At 43.3% G+C, this 25,279-nt stretch overlaps 1 protein-coding gene across 4 annotated transcripts in view; it reads right to left on the reverse strand.

Annotated features, from left to right (window-relative positions):
* shroom3 (shroom family member 3) overlaps positions 1 to 25,279 on the reverse strand; it is a 54,169-nt gene that overhangs the window by 16,203 nt on the left and 12,687 nt on the right. For 2 of the 4 annotated variants that reach the window (XM_079365205.1, XM_079365206.1), the window contains 7 exons: positions 14,477 to 14,674; positions 5,391 to 5,516; positions 2,579 to 2,794; positions 1,492 to 1,817; positions 1,169 to 1,418; positions 747 to 802; positions 135 to 591 (listed from right to left, as the gene is read on the reverse strand). In XM_079365205.1, the coding sequence (XP_079221331.1) occupies positions 135 to 591; positions 747 to 802; positions 1,169 to 1,418; positions 1,492 to 1,817; positions 2,579 to 2,794; positions 5,391 to 5,516; positions 14,477 to 14,674 (1,629 nt within the window). Of the gene's footprint in view, positions 1 to 134; positions 592 to 746; positions 803 to 1,168; positions 1,419 to 1,491; positions 1,818 to 1,902; positions 2,192 to 2,578; positions 2,795 to 5,390; positions 5,517 to 8,384; positions 9,162 to 14,476; positions 14,675 to 25,279 lie in introns of those variants that run through there. The other 2 variants (XM_079365207.1, XM_079365208.1) reach the window with 2 other exon arrangements.

Below are 25,279 nucleotides of genomic sequence, written 5' to 3' on the forward strand. Positions count from 1 at the left end.
TAGCAGAAATGTAGAGTAATAAGTCAAATCAGAACTGCACAATCACCGCTAATGATTTCCTGAATTTAAAGACTTTAGGCAGCAGGAACAAAGTTGAGTCATGAAATAGCATTTGTTAGCTAACATATCAGTACCTATTGTCTTCTTGTGCATGACTTCTGAGTTGTGTAGAGGCCAATGTTGAGGATGATAAGTACGAGTATGGCGGTGATGAAGTGCTATTTTGGTATCCATTTTCTGTCACTGACATCCTCCCATCTCTCTGCCCTTCGGCTGCTGGGTCCTGTCTCCTTCCAACACCCTCCGGCCCTTGGTGTTGTTGTCGGCTGCTCTCCTTGGCCAGAGCGGGATAGACTCCAGAGGAGCCTGGCCCAGGACCTGTGCTGGGCAGCTGTGCAAAGTGGGGCTCAGGCTGGGGGACAGGGTACATGCCAGTGGGCAGAATCAGCCTGCCCGATTGGGGAGCAGATTCAGTAGGAGAAGGTGACTGGGGGAATCCTCCGCCCTGCCGGGGTTTAGTGGTTGGGCTGCTCTCTGGACTCTTCTCTATCACTGTGTGGAGTTGACCCTCAGTGCTGTACAAGCCTTTTGCTGGAACGACATTACAGTTGTCACTCTTAAGTATATGACAAGTTCCTTTAACCTGTCAACTTTTTGTGCTGAAAGGAAACTCTTCTACACCTTTGGTTGGCACATTTCAACACCCTTACAGTCGGTAAAATCATGGACAAAGAATGTATGTATACCTGCACCTGAGGCCACAGAACCACTGGAGTGATGCCAAGAACCTTTCTGCAGAGACCTGAGCAAAATGAATTGGGTAAGATTAGTTGAAGTACTAAATATATCTTAACAACGCTTAGTTGTTCGTGATTGAATTTTGGGAAACGTTTTACTAGACTGCATTGTTCAATAGCCTATTGCACCATGTTGCACCATGTTGAAAGGTACTATTTCATAGTACACCTAAGTGTCTGATATTGTGACAGCCAGTTATTTCAACAGTCAGGAACATCCTACATTCTTACACATCTTTGGTAACTAACTGAGTCTATGCATTTTCTATTATGGTGAGTAAATACTTTCATACCATAGAAAGACACAGAGTTAAATCCAATTTTAAAAAACATGCTGAGAACAGAGTGAGAACAGGTTTTATTTCGGCTACCTTAGTGACCTGGCATGATCCAGACTGGACCAGGAGTTTGGCCTCTCGTGATTTCTGATGGCTGCGTAGCTGTCGCTTCGCCTCGGCGGAGCTGGTGCCCCCTTCAGGCTCTCGTAGGAGCTGCGGCTGGCTGCTTGGCCCCATATTGGCCCTACACTGTGTCTGTTTGAAGCCGGTACGCTACCACAGCTGCTGCCACTGCTGCTGCTGCCACTGATGCTTCCACGGTAACAGACCCCAGCTACTGAACCTGAAACCAAAAATGTACATTAAAACCATATCATCATTACGTCAAAATGACTTTATCCAAAAACCATTCTTGCCTTGCACATCTCGGTTTAGTGCCGTCCTCGACCCTCCCCCGCCTCTGGAGTCATTATTGCGCTGTGCGGCGGCGGATGTGGAGCCCAACTCCTGCTCTTGAGATAATCCCTGCTGGGCATCGTAAACTGATCGGACGTAACGCATGTCAGCCTGCTGCAACTCTCCACTCCCTCCTCCTCTCTGAGAGACAGTCTCCAGCGAATAGGAACGCTCTGGGCTGTAGGAAGGGGTGGAGGCAAGGTAGTCTGGGATGCTCGAGCTGGTGGAGAATGAGGAGTAGGCAGAGTCCCGTTTATTGTGGAGGTGGTCGATGCTGTTGGAGGACCTGGAGTATGACAAGAGACACAATTGGAGATCACGACATTAGGCTATCTAAACCTTATCTGAGCCTTTAGGGGAAGCTAACGGACATCTTTATTGGCTGTTGGCCGGTAGATCTTGGGTTGTGTCTTTTAGTTACCCAAACCCATCCAAACGTACTCTGTAGCAGCAGTGTTAGGCATTAAAAACAAGTATGTCATATTCAGAAACAGACGATCTTTATGCAAGTTTGCTTTTGTGGCTCATAAAGAGGAAGTAATTTTAAGTTCAGTCTGTTTCACAAGCAGCTGGAGCCTCCTCACAGGAGCTTTAATGCAGACTCCAAGAACAGCAGGGATTTCCTTCAGACCAGTCCCTACATCATGTCCCTTCTCTACAGACTCTCTAAGGTCATATGAAAAGTGTGCTTGATGAAGGGGTTGGCTAAAACTCCCAGAATATTCATGGTCCTAAATCCGGCTCATTACTCTCTCTCGTCTCTTGTTTTTGGAGGGCCATTGATGAAATAGGGAAACATTGTTCAGATGTTGCGGTTGCTTGATCAAAGATGTCAGAAGGACACTGCAGCCACGATCAGAAGGCCGACACATGGCTTCAAAGCACGCCGCTGCAAGACAACATCCTCTTTTCACTTTTGAATTGTTTTTAAGATGTTCAATAAAGAAGATAGAGCTCGCCCGAGCATGCGTTGACTCTTAGTGCTCAGCTCGGTTAGACATCCTGAACCTGCTCTCAGACAGTGACGTCTGATGTGTTTGAATTTACCTAGCAGAGGACAGCTGGTGGCAGGACGAGTAGGCAGGGTGGGGTCCGCTGTGGCTGTGATGATGATGGTGGTGGTGGTGCTGAGCTCCGGAGGGAAGCTGGGAGGACTGAGGGGGGTCCAGGCTCTCCATGCTGCCTCTGGAGCTGTACTGATCTGGACTTTTCCTCAGGTACCCACCAGAGTCAAACCCACCAGACAGATCAGTGGTTGAAGCACTGAGAGACAGAGACGGAAAGTTAACATTTTTATCCATGCTGTAAACCATCCTGCAAATCAACCAATTGGTTTGTGGGCTTCAAGTCAACATTTGCACGTTCATATTTTTTAATTTTGCAGGTGTTCAATCATAACAAAGTATTGCACACATTACATTAGGGATATCTTTGTATAAAAGTAAGAGAGAAAACAAGATTTTGCTTTCTCTTACTGGAGTTTGCAGTAAAACACGTCGTATTCTGCCTGTAAAATGTCCCACTGTAACATAATGCCCTTCTTAGTTTAACAGCGTTTGACTTGGGGGCTTCGTTGACATGAGCATACAGTGTTTTAGGGTGCCAGAACATTTATTGGGCTTTGTCTTGAAGGGGTTTTATTTGTGTTGGTTGTGAAGTGGGGGATGTGCTGCAGTGACCTCACTCCAAACAACTGAGTGGAATGTAAATGTTTGTGTGTGTGTGTGTGTGTGTGTGTGTGCGTGTGTGTGTCCACGTCACAGTTTGACCCACCAAATCTTTCAACCGAACACAATGAAATTACTGCTCTGAAAATGAGGACAGCCTCCGTCTGTGTCGGTCTCTCTTTTTTTTTCCTTTTCCTGAGTCTTGATTGTGTCTCTGAATTTGAGTTTCTACTAATCAAAAATGTTTAAAAAAAAAAAAAAAACATTCTGCAGAGGTGTTGCATCAAACTTTTCATTCAGAACCCTAACTTTATGTGTGTGTGTGCGTGTGTGTGTGTGGGGGGGGGGGGTGTTGTTGCCATGGGAGACCCCGAGGTGAGGGGGAAGGGCACCAGGAATGCCCCTTTCTGTGGGCATCAACGTCAATGCCCTGTCCTGTGTCCACCCAGCGCGGCCACGTCACAGACTTTCATTCATCCTTCTCTGCCGTTTCAAACAAACAGTGATGTAACTCCGTAATGACACAAACCTGCTGACCAACAGCTTCGGCTCACAGTAAAAACAACAAACACAACATTGACTCACGGCTCTTATCTATCCAGTAGCTTGTGTAACTGAGCAGACGTACAGTCCTGTGGCTGGGAACACACACTATCTATTGATAGAGCCCGCTCAGAGGTCAAATATAAAACCTTTAAGACTTCAGGACATTAAGGTCCAAAATTCTGTTTAACCAAAAGATGTCAAACACACGTTTAAGATATATTAAAAGTAGAAGTTCTGAGAACTGCAGTTCCTTAAATGTCCACTCGAGGCAGGCTCAGAACATGAGTCCCCATATTGCCCAATGTTAAAAAGCCTGCAGAATGTAACATGTTCACAGGTTACACTAAGTGTGAATATTTATTTTCAACAGACAATACAAAATGAAACATAAAGAACTCAATGATTACATTTCTTAAATTTTAAAAGTTAATTGATATAAATTGTATTTTTGAATCGCATATTTGAAACTCCATTATTTTGCATTTAAAAATATAAACAGTTGGGCTTTTATTTTGAACTTTAGTACTGCTCTAAGATGAGAGCACTCTCCTCCCTGTTTGAATTCGTCCCTGCTTTTATTTTGGAATAAAGTACGGACCTTCGGGGAGATTGAAATTACAACATGAACGTAAACCAAGTAAAAACGGAACTCGCTGTGGATCACAGACTGACGCCAAACAGCTGAAAGGAACGGGGAACAAGTTCAACGTATGATGTCATCAGGTGGTTATGACATTGGACTGGTCAGCCGAGCTGTCTGAGAGTTTGTTAGAGAGAAATGAGACATTCAAAGATGCAGCCACACGCCTGAGGACGACTATCTACAGGGAGCCTGAAGGGACAAAATAGCTCAAAAATGTATTTGAGACCTTAATTAATCGTGATTCATTTGTTTTCACTGACAGTCTTGTAAATCACATTATTTGACTGTGTTAGGACACAGTCAGCTATCTGCACAATACTGCTTCAGTCCATCGTTGGTGTCAAACTCAGTTTAAACAACTCCGATGTCACACTTTGTCGACAGTCAAAGGTCACATCCTTTAGACGGATAACAGCCAACAGCTTCCTATTGATCTCGTCTGCACCTCCCGCCATAATAAAACACAAGGTATAGTTTTGTTTCGAGTATCAAACGAGCTCTATAAAAGTTCAGTGAAAGCGTCAGAAACAGAAACACTTTGATCCTGTCATAAACCTACCTGTCATCATAAATTCTTTTCACAGAGCGCCATTGTTTCTGTCATCGGGATGGGCGTGGACACGAAGAGCAACAAAAGTTCCCATTATGACACATCAGTCACCACAGGCGCAATAAAAACCAACAACTGCAAAGAAAATGTGCTATCACAGCGGAGCCCTGAGGCCGGGATATCTGGAAGCGGGGACAGACGTTTAATGTCAGGAGCAAAGATTGGTGTCTGTGACGGCTAAAGATAAGACACAAGGCGTGATATGTTTCTCTGAGAGCGTGACCTATGACCTCCGGGCGTCTGATTGAAGCGAACAAATCACAAACTCTTTCATGTTTCTATGAAGTTCTGCTGAATTTCTCCACCGTGGTAATCGGCCAGAATATCCACACAAAGCGGATCAAATGATGGACGTCTGTGGTCAGAGCTGCGTTTTTGTTTTTTTAAACCGACCTGGCGTGGTAGCCATGGTGCCAGGCGTTGCTCATGGTGTCCATCCCTCCCTGGTTTAATTCATGCTGTCCGTCACCGAGCTTCGTCGAATGCCAGGAGTGAGGCCGAGACGCCGACTCACTGCGCCTGTCAGGGTCAAACACAAAAAAACAACCAGGGTTAGCGGTTGATTCATGTTTTAAATGTGTCACGTTCTGATGCTTCCAATCGGATGAACAAAACGCTTTCACACGTCAAATGTAGAGCAGCAACACAACTTCATGTCTCATACTTATCTATAGATTTTAAATGGAGTGAAAACTACCTGGAATCCAGGAATTAGAATACATCAATACAATAATAGCATTAGAATTAATTTAGATTTGGGGGTCTTCTGTAATGGAGCCCTTCAAAAATGGGTTTTTCAAAAAGAGGGTGGTGGTGTGGGGGGGTGTTACCATGAGCTGGGGTTTAATATTTACTTATCTTTTTTTATTGGTCATTTCTCTTTTTTTTCTTTTCCTTGTAAAAAAAAATATTTACATTTGTTTGTAAAGTAAAAAATAAATAATTGATCACAAAAAACCCCCCGGGGGTTTTCAAAAAGAAAAAACTACTGAGATGAGAAGTAAGAGCAGAAAAACGCTGCTCAATGTTAAGAACATAACTTCCCACCTGCTCACTGTGAATGTTCCTCAGTCTAACTTACAAACTTTACAGACTGAATAATCTGATTTCTCACATGATTTAGGAACATTTCCACGTGAGCAGCGCATGTGTGAAAGTGGCTTTTGACTCTTCTATCTGCAAAGAGCTTCAGTCAAAGATCCCATCAAACGGCTGAGACTGCTGCAGAGAATCATACAGCACAGTTTATTATCTGTATTTGAACCAATCAGATCAGCATTAAACGCTATCCTGATGGTTGTCTTCCCTCAGAAACACACACACACACACACACACACACACACACACACACACACACACACACACACACACACACAAACACACACAGTCTCATTCCACAGAAGTCTGACTCACCTTCTGCCTCTCCCTTCCCTTTCAACTTGAAAAAAAAAAAAGATGATACTTTTAACACTGAGCTCCTAAAACATCGCAACAAACACACATAAGGTGGTTTGAAGTGATTTCATTGGCCATTTCAATCGTTTTTTTCTTTAAAGATGCACGTTGTAGATTTGGTTTTGAAATTCGATTTTGAGGGAGCACATCGTCTTTGTGTCTCGAGTTCTGAACTTAAACCACAGAATCTGTACTTTTCTCAAATGCTCCCTGTTCTCTACCAAAACTCCATAATGACACTTTCATTGATCCGTATTAAACTCTTCTGCCTCCAGCATGACCTCCAATAAGTGACGATGACCCACACATGTTTTTCAGCCATCGCTCCTCACTTTCAAATGTTCTCAGTATTCATCTCTGTTTGTATTTCACGTTGAAGCGTCCGTCGAGTAAAAGTCAACGACCCGTGCAGACTTCTTTACAGATGGTGCGGCATCATTTCAACAACTCGGGTTTAATTATTGAGTTAATAAAGAGAAACCAATAAGTAAGTGAATGCAGAAACTATTTTACAAAACGTATTACGAACTCCTCGTAAACCTTTCTTTACTTTGATTGTTTTTTCCATCATGAAGTTTGTCAAACTATTTCACAACAGTTACACAACATCCACACTTCCTCCCTCCACATTTCATGGATGTTGTTTTTGCTCGCAGTGAAAACCAGCGAGGACCTCACGATGACTTTATTGAAACGTGTTCAGTAATGACACTTTTGAAAAAGCGTCTCCTCCGTCCTCCTCACATACGACGTGTTCTGCTGCTCTGTATTTATCCACGCAGATAAACAGGAAGCGATTGTATCGGAGTAAGTGGGAGACAGAGACATGAAAGCCTGCACGGACCAAAGGATCCTGGGTAATGACAGGACGTGACTGGAATACCTCAACATGTAATCATGACGGTTAAGCTCATACAGATAGTCAGCCTTTCCGTCAGGTCTCAGAGGTTTAGTGCAGTTTCACTTTGAGCCTTAATCTAATAAAAAGGAACAAAGACCCCTAAAAGTTGAGATACACCTACAGTACAGGAAGTACTGTGTAATTTCAAAGGCTTAATGACAGAGGAAAGTTACAGCACTGTTACATAAGCTCAGTCCGTCGAGGGTTTATGTCTGTCATTTCTGGAACAACAACACTTCACGCTGCTTTTGAAATATATTATTTTCTATTTAAATAAAATTATTTCCATTTTAAAGAGCGTCGAACTCTTTTCAAGATTCACCCGAGTAATATCATGTTTTTCAAGCATCAGGAGGAACATAAATAAATCTCCAGTGTTGCCCCTTAATTGGTTCCCATCCATTTAATCAGATGCTTTTCCACTCGGCATCCATCAATCACAGCGAGGAGAAATTCTTTCTTCCCCAGTATCTCTTGGTTATGGCATCCCCCAGGGCTCAACTTTAGGTCCCATCAATTTTTCCTTTTACAGAATTTCGCAGGTTTTCAGAGAAAATGGTAGGTAACATGGTAGGAATAAAGTTATTATTAAATTCATAATCTGCAAGTTAACACCATGAAACATGACAAACACACTGAGGGTGACCTCGTCATCATTCAGCTCTACTGTTCCTGCAACCACTAACATTTCTGTAGTTCTCTAAACAGAGAGGCGACATGGTCAGGTTAAAATTAAAGGAATTCTCTAAGTCCATGTTCAGCTTTAAAATACGGATAAAAAACATTCCCATAAACTTCAGTTTAAGTCCCACCCTGTTTTTTCATTACGTTTTTTTGTCCGCTTCAAAGCACGTCATAATAACTTCTGATTTGTAATTCAGTGTCAAGTTACAAGTTGTTCTTATTATCTCTACTTTCACAGCAACTAGTAAGAGTAAATCCAGCCAAATCTCTGTTGTCATGACGATAAATAGTGTTTTTTAATGGTTCGTCTTTCGGATTGGATTATCTGCGTGTTGACACAGTTTTACCTGGAGGTGAACCTGAGGACTTTAGAGATGAGGCCGGTGGCGAGGCCGTTGACGCTGGCCTCAGATGGTGACCGGCACAGCGCCCCGTCTGACCGGCCCAGCTCCGCTTTCTTCTTCTGCTTCTTCCGAAGCTTTCGGCGGTAGAACGCCTCAAGCAGCTCCATGGCCGCAGAACGGTTGAATCCAATTTACTCTGCTGTACTCTCTTTACTTCTTTAAGTTCCAGGACGTTCGAGCTCCAAACCCATTCCTCGCCAGCCCCAGAAAACGACCTTTAACTTTACCAAACCTCTCCTCAAGGCCCTTCTTAAATAAAATCACTTTTGTAAGTTAAATTTTGTCGTCTTTTCACAAAGTTCATCTGCTCCCTTTGGCCATCCAAACTCCAACAAAAAGAAGCACCTCTGCAGACCATGTCTCTACCATCAGTCTCTCTGCTCCAGTTCCGATGTGGGGCTGGCCGACTGGGTCGTACTGCGTTGGTGCAAGACCCCGAGCTCATTAAGCAAATTATGCAATTAAGCGTCATTAAGCCGCCATACGATAAAAGCCTAAAGTAAACATCCTCGACCCAGCGTGGTCTCGCTGGTGGCTGCTGATGTGGTGAGTTAGGGAGAGACGCAGAAAGTCTGTGGAGAGGGAGGAAGGATGAGAGATAGTGGGAGAGAATGAGGGTGGGAGTATACAGCGTGATAAGAGTTGTTAAGGAGAAGCTATAGAGGAATGAAACAACAACAAATCTGATAGAGAGACGGTAGAAAGAGAGCACATAGAAAAGAGAGATTAGAAAAAAAAACCCAGAAGAGTCAGAAAGATGAAAGTAAAATGAAAATAAAGCAGAGAAAGGAAGAGAAAGAAGTTGGAGGAGAGATAAACAAAGACAGAGAGTTATTGAGCTCAGTGGAGCAGAAATGGAGTCTGAAGCCGCGGGGCGAGACGCATCTCATGATGCACCATGTGCTGCTAAACAATGAAACGTATTGACAGACAGGACTGGAGTCCAAAACAAGGACAGACGTATTGACGGTCTCAGCAGTCGCTGTTCAGAGACAACTCACTTTCAAAGTTTAATAAACTACTTTATTACCCAAAAATAAATATAATAATAAACATTGTGATGGTTTTGGTGTTTTAAAGGTCAAAATTATACTCTTTCCAAAAACCAGGTTCTTGTTCAGTTATTGAACAATGTAAACCTAATGATATATATAATAAATAACACCAACATATTGTTTCATGTTTAAGCTTGTAATCAGAATGTTAGCCTACCTGGGACGGTTAGCATGTTAGCATTGTCACTTTAAGAACATTAACCTTCATAATAACTTAATTATAAATATTCCAAAATAATCCAAAGTGACAATCAACACTAATAAGATGATAAGGTATTTATACAAGCATTCATGTGAGGGCGCAATAGATTTGTAAACAAGTCAAAAAGACAATGTCTTCTTCACAGAACACACACAAAGGCTGAACTGCACCAATAACAGTGCTGCAGGGGAAACTGTTTAAATGAGCCATTAATCACTTTCATTCAATGCAAAAAAAAAGTCTCATTGCAAAAGTTGACAAACTCTGGTGCTTAATGAGATGTGCAGTTAAAGCAACAACGTTTCTGTCTGCTAAGAGTTGGTAGGTAACGATAAGGGATGTCATGCACAACCCTCCCAGTGAGCATTAAAGTCTCTGTGTCGCAGCCTCTACCAGGCAGCATCATGTTTTTGTACGAGATGCCCGTGCCGTGCTTTGAACGGGAAAACACGTACCACATTTTTTGCGTCCGCCCTCTTAATAAACTGGGTATGTGTCCCCTCCTCTCCCAGCTGATCATCAATATGTGAACAGACGTCAGCTCTGTTAGTGTGAGAGAATACAGGAAGCAGTTTCCTTCATTTAGAAAATTTCCACCTTCGTACTAATCCAAAGTTATTACATGAACTGACTTGGTTTTTGGTTTTTCAATAAATTCCAGAAAAACGACTTTCTGCATCATTTATAATTCTGTATCTGAATCAAACATGGAACGACTTGATGGGTAGAAACAGACAATGGGTCATGTGCAAAGTAATAACTGTGTGTGTGTGTGTGTGTGTGTGTGTGTGTGGGGTGTGTGTGTGTGTGTGTGTGGGGGGTGTGTCTCTCTGAACAGAGACCTTATCTTAAGCCGTGGGAAAATGTTCCTTCAGCTTGTAATAATAATCAAAGTAATCTGCCCATAAACTAAAATTGAGAGAGAGATAGAGAGAGAGAGAGAGAGAGAGGAGACAGAGAGAGAGAGAGAGAGGAGAGAGAGAGAGAGACAGAGAGAGAGAGAGAGAGAGACAGAGAGAGAGAGAGGAGAGAGAGAAGACAGAGAGAGAGAGAGGAGAGTAGAGAGACAGAAGAGAGAGAGAGAGAGAGGAGAGGAGAGAGGAGAGAGAGACAGAGAGAGAGAGAGGAGAGAGAGAGAGAGAGACAGAGATAGGAGAGAGAGAGAGAGAGAGAGAGAGAGAGAGAGACAGAGATAGGAGAGAGAGAGAGAGGAGAGAGAGAGAGACAGAGAGAGAGAGACAGAGAGAGAGAGAGACAGAGAGAGAGAGGAGAGAGAGACAGAGAGAGACAGAGACAGAGATAGGAGAGAGAGAGAGAGAGGAGAGAGAGAGAGACAGAGAGAGAGAGAGAGAGACAGAGATAGGAGAGGAGAGAGAGAGAGAGAGAGAGACAGAGATAGGAGAGAGAGAGAGACAGAGAGAGAGAGACAGAGACAGAGAGAGAGAGAGAGAGAGAGAGAGAGAGAGAGCGAGAGAGAGAGAAATCTTGAACGTTACCATGAGCTGACTAAATGAAAATGAAATGAGAAAGAGCTTCTTAGAAAGCTAAAGCCTGACTGGAGGGGGATCCCAAAAAACATGATTTCTCCCAGATGTGCAGAATTTAGAAGGATTCAGCTGAGCGCATTTAAGGTGAGCACGGCTGAATGATGCGGATTCTTTGGCTTTTGCAGCCGGCCTCTAGTGGACACTTGAGGAACTGCAGTTTTGTGCACTTTGGTGTTGGCTTCATCTTTCAAACACTGGAGGTTGCTTCTTGTGCTTGATGACCTGAATGGTGTTACAATGTATTACTCATAGGTGTGACTTCCTGAGGGTCAAACAGACAATTTAGGCTGTCCAGCAGCAAAGTTACACTGAGCGACAGAAGAGTGCATCTTTGTAGTATATAGTTTACTTCATCATATATATATATATATATATAAATAATATATATATTAATATATATATATATATATATATATATATACATAGTATTAGAAAAATAAAGTCTGTTGGTGTCTGTCTTCTCCCTCTTTGCGGCAGCTGGGGCTCAGTTGGTAGAGTCGGCGTCTCTAACCCGACGGTCAGAGGTTCGATCCCAGCTCCTGAAGCCACATGCCCGATGTGTCCTTGGGCAAGACACTTAACCGCTAGAAAAGCGCTGTGTGTGTGTGTGTGTTTTTGTGTGAGTGTGTGTGAGCCCAATATATGCGATGATGTAATTAAAGAAAAATGTGATGATTCAACGACAGAAACATCTGAGGAGAGAAGAAGGGAGGAGAGGAGGAGGAGAGGAGCTAGAGAAACAAGGTGGGATAAAGAAGACAAGGAAGAATGTAGGAAAGGAAGCGTAGGAATAAAAGGAAAGGAAATAAGGTGTTAGAGAAGGAGACAGAGTGATTATAAATTGGTGTGTCTGTCCTCGCCAGATTAACATCCAGCCTCATGGGGCTCTGATGGCGCTCTTCCTGTTTTCAGACCAATAAGAGACCAGCGTTTTCCCCTCCTTTTACCCTCCTCTCTCCTCAGTGAGATCTGATAACCACCCAGAGCCTGGGGATTGTGGGAAAATGGAGTCATTCTGCTTGTTCGTCAGACCCTCTCTAACTCTACGACTCCTTTTATTAAGACTCATCAAACTCAGGGGAGCAGTGCAGGAACCAGGAGCATCGGTTTCAAGCTCTACAGTTTGAAAATGATTTGATCTGACTTTAATGACGGAGGCCATAGATATATATATATATATCTATGAGGGAGGCGAGATATATATATATATATATATATATATAATATATATATATATATATATATATATATATATATATATATATATATATATATAATCTCTATGAGGGAGGCGGGCAACAGGACACAAAGAAGAATTATTTCTGGGAGTAAATGAAGACACACTAGCGCCCTCCAGAGGCTGGGGAGTTTTCTGCACACATGAACACTGAGTACTTCAGGGCTTGACCTCCATATACGGATGAAACTTGCTGTTCAGAGATTCAGTATTAATAGACTGTTTGTCTGCACAGACTGAGATCATACACAGGAACATTGAACAGAAAAAAAGAGTCATAAAGCAGGAAGTCAACCTTAGGGATGACTCGTTCCAGTGTCGTGTCTCACTTTTTTATTACCCCGACTTAGAGCAGAGGTTACTGTGATGTGCACGGTGAGCTTTGTCATTGTGATGGCTGTGATTTTTTTTTTGAATAGATGCCAAATCATTTATTTTCTAAACAATCACAATTGATTGCATTATTTTTTTTTTTTTAAGGTTTATTTTTGGCCTTTTTGCCTTTATTGATAGGACAGTGGATAGAGTCGGAAACAGGAGAGAGTGGGGAGAGACATGCGGGAAAGTGGCCACAGGCCGGACGCGAACCCGGGCCGCCCGCGCGAGGAGCAAAGCCTCGCACATGGTGCGCGCGCTGTCGCTGCGCTATCGGCGCCAACCAATTGATTGCATTATTAAATACAAGTTGAAATGTCATTAAAACTGCAGAATGAAAGTGGTTTTATCATGCTTTTATTTTGTATTTTTGTACTGTCAGAAATGAAGGTGCTTTACTTCTGTTTGGATACAAACCTGCTTTAATTTGAAAAGTAATGAATGAACATCATCAGCTTAGCCAACATGTTCAGGAGTTTTGTGCAGGAATAAAACATACCCAGGTACTTTTTGCAGCTCCAAATCGACTTGATCGAGAGCAGTAACACAACCGTATTAACATCACACACACACGTCAGAATTATAAGGACAATTATCTGTAGTGACGAGCTTCGAGTCGACCTCTGACTGACCCCCTAAAACAAGTGAGATAACCCTGATGCTGCACCCTGCTTGTAGAGGGTCTTGAGAAATAAGGAAAGTCAACACTGAATTGAGCAAAAGACGGTAAGTGGAGACATTTTCTCAAGTGCAATCTCTGCACAACACAATTAAAAAAAAAAAAAAATCTGCAGCCTTCAAAAAGACAAAAACAAATCTGGAGGAGAAAAATCTAAAAAAAAAAAAAAAAGAATAAAAAAAAGATCAAGACCAGAATTTCATAAAATAAATTAAATCAAATCTCTGATAGTTCAGGCTAACCATGAGAACTGATATTAATGTCTCACAAACAACTCATGGAGACACAGGAAGCTTTGTGAAGTTGTTACCGTAGCAACCTGAGCTGACTCGGTTTACACTGCGGTTTTCCTGTTGATCTAAGTTTGAACCCTGAGTCTATAATAAATCCTCTAAACATGAAACATACGTACACACGCACACACACACACACACACACACACACACACACACACACACACACACACACACAGGAACCAGTGGCAGGACATCCTAACACCGGGGATGATAACCTCCTCAGCTGACTGCAGTAAACCCTGTCACTGCAGTGACATCACTTCCTGTGTAAACCAGCAGGACGTCGGATGAGCAAAAGGTCAGAAAAATACAGAGAATTTATGGACACTGGAAGGAAGTGATGTCAGAGAGGAAGTCACAGACGGGGGCGACATGATAGGAACTACAGTTTTCAGGAAGTTGGACTCAGAGGGACCGCAGCATCGTTTTCTACCTTCACAAACAGACTCTTCAGCCATTGGTTGAAAATGTTTTTCTCTCTAATTTTTATGAGGAATTCTCGGCCCTTAAAGTTTTTACTCGTGGTGACCTCCAATAGAGGAATATGACTGATTCCTGCCAAGTTCAAAGAAATAAAGAGACACAGAGTGGAGTTCAACAAAAGGCCACTTTATAAGTAACTGAGTGTTTCCGCTCTGCTTCACCTGTTCTTGATGCGAAGTTTGACTCCTCCCGCTGAGCATGTTCTGCTTCGGTGAGAAGGCGAAGGTGTTTGTTGTTGCTGTTGTTGTGGAGTTGATGGGCGCTGGAGGGAAGACAGAGGAGGTGGAGAAGGAGGAGGGAGAGCCGGAGGAGAGGAACACGGAGTGTCAAACTCCTCGATGTATCCTGGATCAAACTCCCTGAGGATCACAGACAGAAACGCTTGTTTTAATAAGACATTGTTTTTACACGTTTGTTTGGGTTTCACTCCAGCCGAACCTGAAATAAGTGTTTTTGCTCCGCGTGAAATTGACCAATCTTTTACCATCACGCCTCCAAAATTAACGCGTGGCTGCCAAAATCAACCACGCCGGCATGTTCAGGTCAGACCGGTTCAAACAGGACTGTCTGCATGTCCTTTTCTCTTCTTCTGACAGCACGTTCAGTATTTAGCAGTTCAATGATCAAACACTGAATGTGGTGCTTTCACTGAAAAGCAACTCTACGAGGTCCCATATTTCAATCACTTTCAAACACTCACTCAAAAACTGCTTTTTTAACTACACATGACATCAGTCTTTAGTATACTGCAGTGGTTTGGAGCGTTGGTTTTGCCCGTCCTCAGAAATTAAGGGATCTCTGCATGTCCGTCCACGCTCATCTCAAATCTGACTTTTACATGAAACAAAAGGTACGACCCTGTTTGTCGTTTTACATACTTTATTCATCACAGAGCGGATTCATAAATACAGTATGATCTAAATATGCTTCTTCTTTCTTCTACCTTATATGGACCAAACTAATCAAAGCACATTAAGATCATAATTCATGTTCAATTTCTTCCCAACTTACTATCAATAAGCCGTAATCAGGCGGGCAAAGTGTCTTTTAAAGACTATGGTCATGTAGAATAAGATAATAATAAGTCTTCAAAACACCAACAAGCAGTCAGGATGCTTCAGTTCCTGCTGTGCTGCTCAACGTATCCGCCGCACTTATCTGACGAGTACTTCCTGTTTGGAGACACTGTGCATCGTCTGCCGTTACAGCTTTGCTTTTCAAACATTTGATTTGAAAATGATAATCAGAAAGACTCGGGACTGATCACCATCGGTGGAACTCGTACCGCAGTTTGGAGAATGAATGAGCTCGTTAATGGGGATGTAAGCAACTTTCACAACTTCTCTAATAAACCGCTGTGTTCATGTTGCAGCTGCTTTACCAACGAGTATATGCAATAAAAACACAGCCTTTGTCATCAGAAGACAAACACCTCCGGCTTTAGAGTCGATGTTTCCTCCCTCCACCCAGGAGACTCTTTTAAAACGTTCAATCCCTTTAAACTGGCGTGAACACAGCAGACAATACACAACACACAGAGACACACCCAAAGTCATATTGTGATCTGAGGACATTCCACTGCTGCGTATTATTTAGACAATTATTCATACAGAATGCATCTGAACAATATATGTCTCTGACACACACACACACACACACACACACACACACACACACACACACACACACACACACACACACACACACACACACACACACACACACACACACACACACACACACACACACACACACACACACACACACACACACACACACACACACACACACACACACACACACACACACACACACACACACACAGGTGCAGAGATAAAGAGCCATTAAAGTCAAACCTGTCGAGCAGATCAGAGGAATGTGCGGCAGCCACAACACCCAGAAAATCACCTGAACAGGAGGGACCGTGTCGCGTTCCACTTTCCATCTCAACACACACACACACACACACACACACACACACACACACACACACCTTGGCAGCGATCATCCAGAGGAAACTAGTGAAACACTTTCAAACGTTCACAGAACCTCGAGCTGTGTTCAATTATGAACAGATGATTGCACAGACAATTTGAGAATGCAACAAACAGCAAGCTGACAAGTTGCATCCTGTGTTATGTAAAGTCATGTCCTTTCACTTCCTATACTTTTAATTGTATATAAATATATGTTGCTTATACATTTCTCTGTTTGAAATGATGTAGTTATCAAAATCAGTCTAGTTGTCTTTAAATCAAAATCATTTTAATCCCCTGGTTGCGGTCACAAGCTTCCCAGTGTCTCCCCGGTCTCACGGCCTCTTGCACAGGGATATTTAAGGTCTTGGTCTTGGTCTTGGTCTTGACTCAGTCTCGATCCCTAAATGTCTTTGTCTTAGAGCATTGTGGTCTCAGGTTTGTCTTGGTCTCGGTTACTGTGGTCTTGACTACAACACTACTTGACGTTCTCACAGAAGTACTAGTACGAACAATTTAGCGAGTTAGCTTGATGCTAACACATAACAGACATTGCCGTTAACGGGCTAACAAATTCAGAATTGCATTTGCGGTCCTTTTTTTAAAGTTGATTTTTAACGTTTTAAATTTGTATCTGCTCACTCTTGAAACCAATCAGTGCTAGGACTGACAGTGTGAACTTAATGCATTGTTGGGGGCCGGGCTAAGAAGCTTGCTAACGGGCTATTAGCTTAATGATTATTTTTCTCTGTTCAAAAACTCTGTGCTGAAGAAAAGTCCTGGGAACTGAATGCAAATCTCAAAGAATTTCTGGATCTGCACCAAAATGGAAAAACGTCTTCCTTAGCCCCCGGATGAAGTTCAGATCGGGCTTAATTAGAGAATATCAACACATTATGATCAGGTGTGGTTCTACCTGCAGTCTGACTCCCAAGTGGAAGTCTCCAATACATCCGTCCATGAGAGAAAAGTCCACTTGATTATGGCTGGAAAAGCCCATTAGGACCGCTATTAAAGGGACCATTTTGTTGACCAAAGGGGAGTCAAATATGTCCCCGTAAAGTCAAAGTGTAAACATCTTTGTGTCCCCACAATGCTAGTATAACAAACACGCAGACACACACATAGACCACCAGTTACCAGGGCAACAGTTACATCCCTGTAATGACTTCTTCCTGTTCTTTTTTTTTTTTTTGAGCACAGAAACTCAAACATTGATTAAGCTCGATTACGTCAACCAACAACAAAAGAAACGAGGACAAAGACAGAGAGTCACCGGAGATGAATGGAAGAAGACAAAGAGAGAGAGAGAGAGAGAGAGAGAGAGGGGAGCTGTAGACAAATACACGGCTGTAATTAAAATTGGCTACAAGACAGAAGTGTGAAAGTCCTCTTGACCTCCATTTGTCACTAATTAAAAGTCTGTTTTCATCCATCCTGTTTTATTTATCTCTTAATTTGTTCACCAAGAGATCTGAATATACCACAGCAGATTGAAAGTTGTTGTCTCACACACACACACACACACACACACACACACACACACACACACACACACTGTGACACACTGTGCTGAAACTGTTCTGGTATGCTGCCTGACCCCCTTCACAGACATCATGACTCAGCTTCTGCTCTCCTCTCTGTTCTTCTCTTTGACTTTCAAACCTCCCTTTGCTTTGATTCGTTAAGAGCCGACAAAGCTCAAAAACAGAAGGTGTAACACACTAAACAGGAAAAAAACAACAACACCAAAGAGCTGCACTTCCTTGAGTGGCCACTCGGGGTTGACTGTAAATATTAAAAAAGCCGGAGTGACGTCATCCGTCTGCAGGAGACTCATCGATAGCGTCTCTATACTGAGAATCCTGTCTCACTGACTTTGAGTCAACCTACCGACGGGCTGAGAGCTGAGGCCTCTTTACAAACTGTATGAATAACAAGTATCTTTATCAAAACAGTGGAGTAAAAAATCTATAATCTATCTATAATTTCTGTAAACATTAATTCTGCTGTGAAACTGTATTTTTGAACAGGTGTGTATGTGACTTGTGGAGCTCTTAAAGCCAGCCTCAAGTGGACACTTTAGGAAGTGCAGCATCATTTTTAAACCCTGGAGGTCAAAGAAGTGAAACCATTAGCATGAGGACCTCACAGTGAAACATATAAATATACACTATATTTACAGTATGGAGCGGGTTGTGACTCAGCTGATGAGACCTTGGGGAAAACACACTTAACTCTAAGTTGCTCCCACTGCTTCGGCGACGGCGTATAAGTATGTATGAATGGATTAGTTACTCCTGATGGTCTCCGTACATCCGTACGCCTTGTACCATCAGTGTGTGAACGTGTAGGTGTGACCTGCAGTGTAAAAGAGCTTCTACTGGTCAGAAGAATAAAAAAGTGCTATACAAGCTCGAGTCCATTTATCATCTAATTACCTCAATACAAGTGTCTATAGCAATTATTAAACTACAGCTCTGTTAATAATGTATGATTAGAAAGCTCATCTGACATAAATACATGCACCGATTAATCCTGATTTAATGTTAATTTAAAGAGTTTATTTTTTAGGGGTTTTAAAGAAGTCGTTTGTGGAGAAGTAACATCTACCATGACACTTTATCATGTCCTACTTCACCTTCATCAGGTCCTGTTGGTCAACAAGGAGCCAAGTCCCTGCAGCCTGCCGCCCAATTTAAATAAAATCCACTAAATCCAAAAAAGTCCTGAACATTACAGAACTGTTAGAGTTTATTATATAAACACACAACGTGTGTACGAACTCATTTAGAAAGTTTGTCCTTTCAGGAAAACAGTCCCAAGCAGACTTCTTTGATTGTATTTTATGACATAACTGATCTGAAACATTGTGTTGATTGAACACGGGGCTGTTTGGTGTGTAAGCCTGCTTATTCTCTTGTGTTGTAATACCAAGAAAATCCCTGCAGACAGATTCGAACTCGAGCTACGAAGCACAGAGAGTCTGAATAGAGAAAGCTTTTGTTTTTATTTGTGTCACTTTGTTCCCTCAGAGTTTTACATGACGATACAACCGCCGCCTTTAACGTCCAGCTACACTCACAAAAAGGAATCACATGAAGGATCCAGGAGAGACTTTACGTTGTTGTTTAGAGTTTAATCTCCTGGGTTGGATCCAGACCTTTGTGAGAACACGAGGGCCTGAATGAAAAGGGGACAGGTGCTGTTTTCGTCCAGTCAAACACAAACAAAGCAAAACAAAGCACATGCAAATACAGAGCGAAGATGACGGCCACCAAACCTGCTCAACAATACGCTAAAGACTCTCTGACAGCAGAGTCTGTTCACACCGACAAGACAAACTCCACCAGCCTGAAAAACATCCACACTAAGGTGCTGTCGTTTATATGCACAACACCACTCTCACTGTAAAACCTCCAGATGCCGCCTGTCGGCCAACTCTTGATTCATGACAGGGGCGCTCTGACTGGTGCAAAGATAGCTGATGGGTTTAATGCTAAAGCCAACGAAAAAATAAAAATTAACAAATAAAATAAACTTTAAGCCAGAACAAGTTTCACTCAAACTGCCGGTGTTTTAAAGTCCTTTGTGTGTCTTTATTAGGCAGGACAGTGAAGAGTGTGTGTTGGTATGTTGGGAGAAGAGAGTCGTAGAGGGTCGGACTCAGATCCAGGAGGACGAGATGCACGCTGGGCCAAACCAGCACCCCACGCTGCCTCATATTAATATTAGGCTAATAATAATAATAATAATAATAATGCCTAATATTAACAATCTCCATACAAAATGTGGGCAAAGTTTCAGATCATGATAGAAACGTATCTTGGAGTAATTCTGAGATTAGTCCGCAGGGGGCGCTAAACAGCTTGTTCTGCAAATCCCGTGATATGAAACGACGACATCAAGCGTCTACGTAAACACCGGAGAGCAGCGCTCCCCCCCTGGCAGCCCTGCAGCGTTCGACACCCGGCAGGCTTCCAGAGCGCCGACCAATCGGAAAGAAAGCGGGTCGCATAAGGAGGCGTGGCCTTAAAGAGAAAGCCGCTTTAAATGAAACATTTCATGTCGAGGCTGAAATGAGAGATTTCACTGACGCCAGTCTGAGTACCTGTTTCCACCAAGCGGATCAATTCTCTCTCATCCCAGTTTCAGTCTCTATCTCCTATAAATAAAGGCACAGAAGGTCACGCACATTAGCTGTGGTAACGAGTACATTTTAGTAGTTTTCTGATCTGATATCAACAGATTGTTCTCGTTACGTCAGGATAACAACGCTGGTGCTGCCGTGCAAATTACTTTCATTCGTCCTCAAAAGTCTGTTTTTTGAATCCTTAAATAAGATAAGTGAAATAAAATGTAGGATCTACGGTATGTCTGCTCAGGGCTTCCGTAGTCATGTGTGCACTTTGTGACTCAGCTTTAACGTTCCCCGAGGAAAAACAAAAACACTTCATGGGTAACGTAACACCAGAAACACCGGAGAACTGCAGACTGCTGCTTAATGAGGATTAGGGGGAGGGGGGGCAGCTGCAAGGTGCAAAGCGAAGGGCAACACAGGTAATGAACACACACACACACACACACACACCTACACACACACACACACACACGAACACACACACACACACACACACACACACACACACACACACACACACACACACACACACACACACACACGAACACACACACACACACACACACACACACACACACGAACACACACACACACACACACACGAACACACACACACACACACACACACACACACACACACACACACACACACGAACACACACACACACACACACGAACACACACACACACACACACACACACACACACACACACACACACACACACGAACACACACACACACACACACACACGAACACACACACACACACACACACACACACACACACACACACACACACACACACACGAACACACACACACACACACACACACACACACACACACAGAAGGAAAACAGCAGCAGCTTCTTAAAGAACGATCTTTTATGGCTCAGACTTTCACACAACACAAGTTTAACAACTCCACACACACACACACACGCACACACGCACACACACAAACACACCTACACACACACACACACACACGAACACACACACACTGTAAACAAACACACTGAGAGCACAGGTGTGTGGTAATAATCTCACCTTACTCATGAGTAAAGCCACAAGTGTCAGGTATCAATAAAAAGGCCGAGCCGCTCGCTACACACATGCTGCTTTGGAAACACACACACACACACACACACACACACACACACACACACACACACACACACACACACACACACACACACACACACACACACACACACACACACACACACACACACACACACACACACACACACACACACACACACACACACACACACACACGCATACACACAATAAGGAAGTTCTTTAACCCCTCGATGCCTATTGTCGCAAATTTGCATCGAACCGCTTCCGCTCCAAAGTCAGCCATACCAGCGTCCGTATTCCTCCACTGCCTGTTGATGCACTTTCAATACAAACATACAGCAGGAACCTTTTAGCAGCATTAGATTGTCATAGGAGCAGTCAGAGACAGAACAACATCCTACTAAGTCATGTTATGCAAACACGTGTTTGATTGAACTCATCACCACAGAGCATCGTCACTCTGACTTCTCAGTTGTCTCTATCAACACCGAGCGCAGCAGGTGCCAGAAAAGATATGACAATGTGCAGGTCAGCGTTCTTTTAGAGTCAGAAAACACGACATGCTGTTTGTTCAACTCTTTGAGATACGCACAGGTTTCATGGCTTCACAATGAACGCAGCTGTTAGTCTCATGCATCTTCAACTGAAAGATAATTCAAGTCCTTCACCTCTCAATGAGTTCCCTTCAGGTTTTTTTTTTTTTTTTAATTAAAGCTTAAAAAACTATTATAATAACTGAACTTGGCTCCAGCCTCCTCCAGTGTAAACGTTGCGACCGTGCCGACCGACCCAAAGCTGATTGGACCTGCAGGAACTGAAGCGATAATACAGACGACTCTCTGTCATGTTTTGCTGACCTGGTGGAGTCTGATAGTAAACAGTGCGGAAATCTGAGACGGGGTGTCCATCATGTTTACAGGGATATAAATAACCAGGTTAGACTCCTGAATGTGATCAAACCGAGGTCAGGCTCGTAATCGGGAGTCGTGCGGCGGCGGCAGCAGCTCAGTCTGTAGGGACTTGGGTTTATTTTTTTATTTTTTTTAAATGATAGGTTGGGAACCAGAGGCTCGTGGCTTCGAGTCGCGGTACGGACCACAGTATGAACGTTGGTCTGGTAGCTGGAGAGGTGCCAGGTACTGCTGAGGTACCCTTGAGCAAGGCATGCTGTCCTTGCAAGGTGCTCTCCATGTGTAGCAGCCCCACTCAGCGTTCAAGTGTGTGAGAAACAGGTCTCTCAATCACAGAGTGTAAACTACAACAGAGACCAGAGGGCGCCGAGACAAGGCCAAGACATTAAGGGATCGAGACCGACTCAAGACCAAGACCAAGACATGAAGGGATCGAGACCGACTCAAGACCAAGGCCAAGACATTAAGGGATCGAGACCGACTCAAGACCAAGACCAAGACATGAAGGGATCGAGACCGACTCAAGACCAAGGCCAAGACATTAAGGGATCGAGACCGACTCAAGACCAAGACCAAGACATGAAGGGATCGAGACCGACTCAAGACCAAGGCCAAGACATTAAGGGATCGAGACCGACTCAAGACCAAGACCAAGACATGAAGGGATCGAGACCGACTCAAGACCAAGACCAAGACATTAAGGGATCGAGACCGACTCAAGACCAAGACCAAGACATTAAGGGATCGAGACCGACTCAAGACCAAGACCAAGACATTAAGGGATCGAGACCGACTCAAGACCAAGACCAAGACATTAAGGGATCGAGACCGACTCAAGACCAAGACCCAGATTAAAGCCATTAAAACCACTGACACATCCTCGTCCTACGTGAAGGGGGCGTGTCACTCCCTGTGACAGTAACACCAGGAAAGCTGCGGCTGTAACCGGGGGATGAAAATCAAACTACAAACTACGTGGAAGAATAACCACCATAAGTGTGGTCTTGACCAGTCCAGATTTAAAACCTGGACTCAGCCCGAAGTGAAAAGGCTTTTGATTCAGAGACGAGGCCGAGACCTTCAAAAAGTGGTCTGGAGACCGGTCCTGATATCAAGCACTACAACACTACTGTAAACACACTGACAGTTCACAGCATCTTAAGACTCTGAAATGTAGCTGATGATACTTCACACACACACACACACACACACACACACACACACAGACACACACACACACACACACACACACACACACACACACACACACACACACACACACACACACACACACACACACACACACACACACACACACACACACACACACACACACACACACACACACACACACACACACACACACACACAAATCCTGTCTGCCACCTTCAGATTCTGTATTCATATTCAGATTTGTGTTTACGGCTGTGCCCGGCACAAACTGCATTCCTTCATCTACAGATGCCTTTTGAATGTTTTATGTCAGACAAGCCGAGCAGCCTGACAGACGACACGAAGGCGTGACCTGAAGGAGCCTGAAATAGTTGTTGTGATGAAAACTTGTTGTTCCGAGTCAGCCAGAGGAAACAACAAAATACGTCTGTACAAAACTTGACCTCATTACTTTAAATCTGCAGATTCATTAAAAGACAAAGATTTGTGGTTTCATCAGAACAGACAAAAGTCACTCTTCTGTTTTTACATTAGTTTACTATTGTTTTCATCACAGGCGATTATAGTTGATGGTCACACGATCAGCTAACAACATCTTTAACAACACGTTTAAATAATAAATACACACACACACACAGACTTACAGCTCTGATGGACAGCTGGTCAGAAAACACTCGCCCTTGTCTTCAGCTTGTTTCAAGTGAACTGATGGCATCTTTCTCTCTCTCTCTCTGAGCGTCTGTGTCTCTGTCATTCTCTGTATCGCTCTACCTGTCTCTCTACCTGGCTCTCAGCCAATCAGGGCTCACCTGAGCAAACCAATTAGACGGAGAGCAGCAGGTCTGGAGGAGAGAGAGAGAGAGAGAGAGACTCTGGTGAGGTGAGGAAGGCTGCGTCTGACTGGTGTGTTCGGTGTCGACGTCACCCTCACGTTTCGTTAAACTGACACCGAGGATGGAGGAAACACAAACTCACTTCCTCACTTCCTTACTTCCTCACTAACAAACTAGCTTAGCCTCTAACAGCTGGCTCACGTCATCCGTCTCTCACACAAACACTTTACAATTCAAACACCTGCTATATAGAGCTCAATAAAGTAGCCTGCAGCCTCTGACACACAAAGGAGCACAGTATTTAGTGTTGTGCTGAAATAAACAATAATAATGTTTGCTGTCCCTCAGAGGATGTTCAGACTGCAGCAGGAGGAGCATGGGATCACAAGAAGTCAAAATATCATCGAAAATCTACCATAAGATTTACAAAAGTCTGAATTTATTTTAATCAGTAAATTAAATTATTCGACGTAAACAAGCAACACTTTCTAACTCAGCATGTATACATATACCCATGTTGGAATTACACCATTTTGAAGCAGTCAAATAAAGCTAAAGTTGGCTATTAGCTACCCTCATATTAACTGGGGTGCAGATGGCCTAGCGGTTAGATGCACACTTCTAAGTCTCTTTTTAAGTCTTCATATTCGATTTTCTCTTCTCAGAAGATGAGAACCGGTCTCTTCTCCTGCTGCAGGTGCTCATGGGAATGTGAGTTCTCCAACAGGATACTACAGTCCAAAGGTCAGTGCAAGCCAGGTATGCAACTGCAGAGTTTAACCTGCTGCATAATCCACTGAACACAACATAGAGACCAAGGTCCACTGTTTTCTGCCTCATTACAA

This window comes from Symphodus melops, assembly GCF_947650265.1.
Source record: "Symphodus melops genome assembly, chromosome: 16".
Classification (NCBI taxonomy): domain Eukaryota; kingdom Metazoa; phylum Chordata; class Actinopteri; order Labriformes; family Labridae; genus Symphodus; species Symphodus melops.